This window comes from Patiria miniata, unplaced genomic scaffold (genome assembly GCF_015706575.1).
Source record: "Patiria miniata isolate m_02_andy unplaced genomic scaffold, ASM1570657v1 HiC_scaffold_18, whole genome shotgun sequence".
Taxonomy (NCBI): Eukaryota; Metazoa; Echinodermata; class Asteroidea; order Valvatida; family Asterinidae; genus Patiria; species Patiria miniata.
In genome coordinates, this window is record NW_024037056.1 from 2,444,562 (window position 1) to 2,453,051 (window position 8,490).

General features: G+C 42.3%; 1 protein-coding gene across 1 annotated transcript; it reads right to left on the bottom strand.

Annotated features, from left to right (window-relative positions):
* Positions 1-258: 258 nt before the first annotated feature.
* Positions 259-7,983, bottom strand: LOC119724184. The gene is made up of 7 exons (XM_038195122.1): positions 7,527-7,983; positions 5,834-6,149; positions 4,960-5,050; positions 3,691-3,913; positions 3,010-3,048; positions 1,585-1,722; positions 259-927 (listed from the first exon to the last, which is right to left on the bottom strand). Exons 1-7 carry the CDS (start codon positions 7,573-7,575, stop codon positions 698-700), a joined length of 1,086 nt encoding a protein of 361 aa, XP_038051050.1. The 5' UTR covers positions 7,576-7,983; the 3' UTR covers positions 259-697.
* Between the last annotated feature and the right edge of the window lie 507 nt (positions 7,984-8,490).

The window sequence follows — 8,490 nt, forward strand, 5'->3', positions numbered from 1 at the left end:
AGATTGACGCGCGCGTAACATGTTCAGCGCGATGTCACGCAGAACGCACCTGGGGCGTTGCGTTTTGAATTTAGAACTATAAAATTCTGACTCGCTTGTAGTGTTGCGCATGCCTACGTGAGGATTGTGAACGTTCAACCAATGAAACGGTAAGAGGCACTGGATTTTTAGGAGTCCACATTTTATTGTGACACTGGAAAAGTGTTTAAGACCAGCTAGCCATGTCTTTATCATCCGTTTAATACCGGCCACGTGACGGGCTCTCGACCAGTAGGAATAGCTAAACTGTCTGAGGTATTTATGAATCCGCTTTAAAGATGATAAAACTGTACTTTACAAGTAAAGTAAAATGTAAACGTTAGTCAATAAACTTTGTTCATGTCTGCTTGTACCCCCGCTATGGCGTAGTATACATGTACTGCCCTCTTTTGCTCAAGACTATGCTCTGTATATTAAAGTCGCCGGGATTACACTGTTCTACAGACTGATTCAGCGACCAAGATAAGGAACCTTTTTTAAAGGTAGAACCACGTTCGCGCTATAAACTAGTACGCACGCATCTCGAGCCCCTTCGACCAATGGGGTAACCAAAATGCGCGCGCGCCTCGTCTTTAAGAACGCGTGCGACGCGCATGTGGCACGCGTGAGGCACGCGTAAGGCACGCGCGCGGACGTGGTTCTACCTCGCCGAATTAGTCTATATGGCGCGAGGAGGATCCTCGAGGAGGTTGCCATAGGTTACTGCCTTGTACCGCCGCTTCCGCACCACGTACACGGCTATGGCGACGATGGTGCCCACAACGGCCACTACGCCGATGACGATTCCGACAATCTTCCCCGCGTTGCTGGGACTGGGCTTGGTTGGGGGATGGGGCTTCGGAGTCGAGGGGACCGGTGTAGTCGGTAGAGCCTTAGAACAGGTTTCAACTGTTTAATTTCACAGAACAGAGAAATGGGAAAAGACTAACGTCACTAGAGTTCTGCTATCCGCCAAATGGTTGTTCTCAAGTCAGTGAAGGTACCACACTTGGAAAATCAAAGCTAGCTGATCTTCATTACTTGCGTCATTCTGTACAATGTGCAATAATTTTTTTACCACTTGTATGATAAAATTTGTCGCTGCGGAGATGTGTCAATAGACCATAAACATAACGGCATCACGTCATTTGTTTACATGTACTCCTTCCTATGAAAAGTTGCTAGCTCTTGTCCCTGGCCAGAGGCTCCAATTGGTAAGCGCACACTACAGGTTAAAAAGGCATGACGCAAAATGCCTCAGTGCTATTCATCGATGGGTTTTTGCCCATCATGTACCCAAAATGCATACGCAGTGTCCACTGAACGCTGTCTGAAAGCTTGATTCGGACGCCCTTCTGCTTGGCAGGACAGACGTGTTACCGCTTTATCTGCTTGCTTCTTTTGAATAATTACAAACACTGCGTTCGATTGCGATTGAAATGTCAAAATTTCGATTTCAAAATTTCAATTTCGAAACAAAATGCTAATTTCCATTTCAAAATTTCAATTTCGTTTGAAATGTGAAAGTGTGAAATGTGAATATGAAATGTTGAATTGTCAACTTACTCTCGCCGTAGCTTCCCTTGTCCACTGAACTCTGAGCGAAAGGTTGAATCAAGATGTCGTCCAACACAAGGGTCAGATTAAGCTTTTTGGAAACTTGTGATATGGACTGACACCTGAAGCTCTTGCCAACGGTCCCTTCTATAAATTGTTAACAAACGAATAAATAACAAACACATAAACACCCCAACGAACATATAAAATAATGTTGGTGCTTCGTTGTTGTTTAAGAACACGACAGTACGTCAATGGACACATTGATTGATCCACAGTGCTTGTGCATTGTCAATGAGCAAAATTTGAGGAGTTCAAATTGGGAAAACACCTTAACAGAAGAAATGATACCTAAAGTGGCATCACGCCAACAGCGCCCTCAGTTGTCCGGAAAAAGTATGGAACATTTTCAATGTTTGAAAAAAGCAATGTACATACAAAAAACAAGGATTACTCATCGTTTTCATACATTTCGAAGGAATGAACATTTGCACAAGATAGGTCACGGTGCAAATTCATGCCATTGTCCCTTTAAAATTTTCTACACTTTCATACATGACTGTTTATGTATCAGAGTGGAATGGGAGGAATATTATCGCACAGTAAAATCTGGACTTTTCCATTACACGAGGCGAAGCCGAGTGAACTGGGAAAGTCCAGATTTTACCGAGCGATAATATTCCTCCTATTTCACAATCTTAAGCCACTCAATATTTGTTTTGTAATTATAAATGACATACAGATCCTTGTCATTTGATAAATTTGAAATTTTATTTCTATAGAAAATTGGTGGAAAATGTATTCCTCTCTTCCAAACCACCCCTTCACGAAAATGTTTGAACTCAACTCTGTAGCGCTGGCTCATTGGAACAAATACGCGCAACGCTGAACGCGCTCACCAGCATGCATTTGCACACAAATACCACGTCATGGAACAAGAATGATCCTAATAACTGTTAAAAAGTATTTCCCATTCCTCATGGGCCGGGCGAATGTGACTTCTTTTTTTTAGCCCCGCGGCGTGAATGGGAGCAATAACGAATGTCACGTGATGTGAGTTCCACCAATCAAATGACAAGGATTTGTAAGTCAGTTATATAATAAATCCCCTGGGATTTTTTCCGCCCAGTGTCAAATGAAAATTGGACTTGTATGAAATCGGACTCTGTTCCCCTTTTATTGGTTAAACCCTCTCACGTGACTGGTCCCTGTCCCAGTTATCTATGCATGAGCATGCGCAATACCACCAATGAGTCCGTATTTCATAAAACCTTCATGCTACACCAGCGTGAATGGGAGTAATAATGAATGTCTTGTGATGTTAGCTCTAACAATCAGATGACAAGGATCTTTATGCCAGTTATTTAATAAACATCAGTATTTAGTATGTAGGGGACATGCTCTTGGTGTTTTTCATGCAATATTAAAACTCACTGTATGATGGACTAGGGAAGTGTCCTCCTGTGGGAGTATCTGCAACGAACAAACAAAGAGAAACGTTTTTTTTCAATTCATTAAAATGAAATACATGTATAGAAGAACTTAAATTGGTTTAATTCAGTGAACAACATACTCCCGTCTTTATTCAGCTTCTCCCCTGGCACTAGCCACTGGGAATGCATTTAATAATATTGCAATAAAAACAGAACATCGAATCATAAAAAAACAAGTGCGAATGCACGATAAGCATGAAAGTCTTGCATGAAATTATACAGTTACTCACTTGGTGTGATTGTCAATTGAAATATGAATTTCCTATTTTGCTGAAAGTCACAATGCAAAATAATAGTGACTTTAATAATGCATTTTGTATCCTCACTCGTACGCTTTGGGCCTCGTAAAAAAAAATGACACAGGACCAGAGGCGGTGTGATTTTATAGTGACAGGTGTAATGGAAGCCTCCTAACTCCTAAGTTTGTAGCGCACACAAACATATTTTTTTGGTCCTTTTTTTCCTTTTTTTGACAGTTACAATGTGGTACCTACAGTTTTATGGGTGAGTTAGGGTGGTTTTGGTCAATGGGACGGACCGACCGACCGACCGACACACAAGTGAGATTTAAAAGCTTTGTTGCCATTAGACCTGAAAAACGTTTAGGAAAGTAAACACATACCGAATTGGGTTGCATCCGACATGAAGCAAGGCTCTATGTAGCGAAGATAAAGTCCTTCACGATTGTAGTATGTTGTGTTGCTAGTCATGTTGAAAGACAGGGTCAGGGAAGCACAATACGTGTTGTTGCTTGGATAATACAGGGTGAAGTTTCTCAGAGTCCCGTTGTTGCATGATCCCTCTGTATAGTTTGAATTCATGATAGGAATCCTAGCTGTTTGGATCTGTAGGGGAAGGAGAATAGCCACTGTGATCGCTCACGATTGATAAATGACAATCTTTCCCCAACCCAGCCAAACCAAATTCAACGCAATTAACCGACTTATCCCAACTCGACTTAACTTAACCCAACTGAGCCCAAGCAAACCCAAACCCCACAGACTGGAACCAAGCCCAACCACCTAACTCCACCCAAACCCAACTAAATCTAATCTCACCCAACCCCACCCCACCCCACCAACCCAACCCAACCCAAACCACCTAACCAAGTCCAGTTTAACACAACCCATGCATACCCAACCCAACGTAATTCCCGACCAATTAAAGAATGCCTCAAACCTGCCCAACCCAACCCAGCCCAACCCGATGCATCCAAACCAAAACCTGCGCAATCTAACCCAATCTCGAATCAATTCCATTCAAGTTAATTCCATTCCATCCTTTCCTATCCTATCCAATTCTATTTTATTCCCATTTTTTCCCATTCCATTCCTTTCCATTCCATTCCATTCCGTTCCATTTCATTTCATTCCATTCCATTCCATTCCTTTCCATTCCATTCCATTCCATTCCATTCCATTCCATTTCATTCCCTTCCTTTCCATTCCATTCCATTCCATTCCATTCCATTCCATTCCATTCCATTCCATTCCCACTCCATTTCATTTCATTCCATTCCATTCCATTCCATTCCATTCCATTCCATTCCATTCCATTCCATTCCATTCCATTCCATTCCATTCCATTCCATTCCATTCCATTCCATTCCATTCCATTCCATTCCATTCCATTCCATTCCATTCCATTCCATTCCATTCCATTCCATTCCATTCCATTCCATTCCTTTCCATTTCATTCCGTTCCATTTCATTCCATTCCATTCCATTCCATTCCATTCCAGGCCATTCCATTCCAGGCCAGCCCAGCCTAGCCTAACCCGAACCTGCCCAATCCGACCAGACCCTACCCCGACCCCACCCATCACATTCCCCAATGTATAATTTTGAAAGGAAGTCTTGACAACCAGGAAATGCAACAGAAGTGCACTTACCCCCATGCTTTTCGTCGGATATTTCACTGTCAACGTTGCGTTGAAGTTCAGCAACATGCAAGGTTCGCCATCAGAATTGTTGACTTGGAACCTGTATGAGGAACACACTCTAAAACGTTAGCTTGGACAGCACTTCTGCAGGGGATGAGTTCATAGCATTACCACAAGCAAGGCTGTTTCAATATGCTGGATCAAGAAGACAGTTTTGAAAGCTATAGGCCAGCCCCTGAGCTGAGGTACAGAGATGCGCAAATCGCTTCATCCATGAGATTGCATTTTGGACTGTGTTTCCCTGACGCATCCAATCCTCGGTGCAAGCGCAGCAATTCGCAATTTCAAGCGCAATTTTAAAATTCAGTAGGCCACGGTTTGGACCAGTCTAGTCGACTATTTGCCGGCTGTGGCAGGAACCAAGTTTATTTGGCTGTGGCCGAAAGTGAAATATGCGCCTATGAAGCAATAGACTGTTTCCCAGCCCCCTACAAAATGGGGACCAGTAGGTAGCTCCCATTTAAAACCACTGATTGGTTTAGGGGTTAATAGGGTGAGGGCTAGGGTTAGGGATAGGAGCATGTGTAGTCGGAGCACAGAAGTGTCGGAACATAGGGGTATGCAACATAAGTGTGTCGGAACAAAGGTGTGTAACCGGTTCGACTGCTTTCTAATCAAATTTAACTAGTGTTTTCAGAGTGTAGGTCACCTGCCATCAGCAAATACGTACATTTCATGCGCACGGGTCGTGCGCACACTGAAACGCTGACCCCGAGGATCGACCCCAGGTCACTGGCCATACAAAAAAAATGTATCCAATGAGAAGTTCAGGAAATGTGTTAGAAGTACAACGCTAGTGGGGATGAGTGAGGCGCAGTTTTACCTTGGGGTATCAGGCAGGGGGACTGCGGTAGTTGGCCCGGCGGTCGAACCCGTTGTGTTCTCGGTAGAGTTGCCGGCCACGGCTGTGGTGAAAGTCTGGTTCCCAGGCGTCATGGTCTGGTCTCCAGGCGTCATGCCGGTCGTTTGGCCAGCTTCTGTGGTTGTACCTTTGGGGGCCTGGGTGGTCAAGGGAACGCTCGTGGTGGCAGTTGCAGGAGGCGTGGTTGGAGAATGGGTCGTCATCACATGTGTAGTCCCATTCGTGGAAGGGGTTGTAACGGCACTCACAGTCCTAATGCCAACCTCACACGTAACAACTGTTTGGGATATTAAGAGAGCCGTCATAACAATCTATTTAACACAGTTAAACAAACATTAAATACCATTCAGAAAAGAATGGCGGGAATCCACGTTAAGCAAAATGATCGCGATGATCGTTAAAACCTTTAAACGTTTAGCCATCACTTTACAAAAGCTTCGGCTGGGCAAGCGAAAGTTCCACGTGCAATGGAGTCACTGCATGAACATATACTTGCTATGACGCGTCGGCATTTCGAAAACGTCAGACATAATTTATTCTGTACAATATATATGCGTGATTAGTCATTGATAAACTGTGTACATTAAACTTTCTTGAATGTGATCAATTTCCAAATGGTTCTCCTACAGCAGGTCTAGAGACACTCATGATTCGTACTTAACTGAAAGACGTTGAAATTTCGTTTATCATTTAAACTAAGGTTTCAAGATAGGAATGCGTTAACACACAGGTTGATAGAGGTAGTAGTTTTTATTTTGAAATTAATGCTGAACAGTAGCAATGCCATATCTGCTGCTCACCTTTCATGATGTAACAATATACTGACACTGTTGTTTCATACATTTAAAATTCACCATACAAACATTCAGGAAGATACGGATCATAATTCAATACCCTAATAATCAGATTTTTCCTTTAAACTTTAGTTTATCCCTCAGCAAAATTTCTCTTTTCTTTGCTATTGAGCCCCTTGGTTGACTTGTTTTTGATTGTCAGTTTCACGAATATTCCTGTATTCTCCCTTTCTAGAATGGAATTGCTCGTTTTCATTCTCTGTCTTCACATTCCCTTTTTGATCTCGCTCGCGACTTGACCAAAACCGTGTAGATATGCATTACTAAAACTACTTCTTATCCCTAAATTTTCATGTCTCATTAGAACACAAATCGTGCTGAATTTCCACGAAAGGACTTTTATCGAATGGATATTATTTATCAATGGGTGCGGATCTCTGGCTTTAACCACTTTGATATGCAGTACAAATTTCACTGATCCGTGCTCCAGTAAAATTGACTGGGTTTAGATACGTGTCGGGAATACATGCGCAACGATGCATTCTGTACTCACTTAAATTATCTAATACATTAACATAATTTATTTTCGTGGATATATATAATAATGGCAGATAATATATAATGGCAGATATCGGTGGCTTATACAAATAAACAAATCATGAAACATTTGACTGTTGACTGAAAAGCCCAGTTTCAGCAATTTAGCATTCCTAGTGTAGGCTACTCCGTCATAAAAACAAACCGATTCAGCCAGAAAAACGAGACAGGTGTTTCGTTCCCATCAATGGAATTTTTTCAGGGACATATGCTCTTCGCCAGCCAAACGGAGATGGACTGGGGAAAGAAATTCCTCTACTTACCAATGTACACCACGAGGCAAAGCAAAATTGATCGGGAGCAAGTCATCATGGCGAGTTGCAGGTAGCAATTCCTTCTCAAAAAAATACCCGCAACAACTGAAGCCGTGCACGTACTTTCACTTCCACCTAAAATACCTGTACGGTACGTACGTGGATATACACGTTTACTGCATTAATCTACCTGCACGTTTAGTTCATGGCACGTATAGTTCATGTACATGTACATGTACATGTACATGTGAATGCACTATTGTAGTATGCGCACTATATTATCCTGTGCACATGTACATGTATTTCTACCCCCAAAATCCCACACGATATGAAAAGCTATATTCAGTAGCGGCGTGACCTGCGTTCAAGGTGAAATTGCGTCAGGCGGGTTCGTTCACTATTGTAGGCTGCATATTTATGCAAAAAAAATCCTATTGACCCGGGCAACTGGGTCACATGTTTGAGCACCTGTAATAACGAAACTCCCAAAGCACTTATGAAAGCGTCTTTGTGTTTACTCTCTATGCCGTTGGAGGTCGACGGGGTGTTTGTTGGAGAGCTGTGTATGGATGTGGCGCGGAGCCAAGTTTTTGTCGGTCTTATGACAACCGACACAGGCAGATATAAGGCTTAGCCTATATAATATGTCCAAACTTACCGTCCATACACGGGTTCTAAAATTTCCGGGACGACACATTTCGCTTTCATATGATGCAACTAAAACCTATGCGGACCGCATGCAATCGATATAGTTATATTTTTCTCATTCCCCTATTATTTTGAGGGGGAAAAAACCCCAAACTACGCGCTACAAATCTATAGTGTGTTTAGCAATTATATACACTCCTCTAAACACTTTCTTAGTATCAGTTACTAAACAAGTTTAAAAACATAACATGTTTGGAGTAATTAAGGATGGATAGTGTTTAGCAATTGAACATTGATGTTTAGGAGTTGAACACATATATAATGT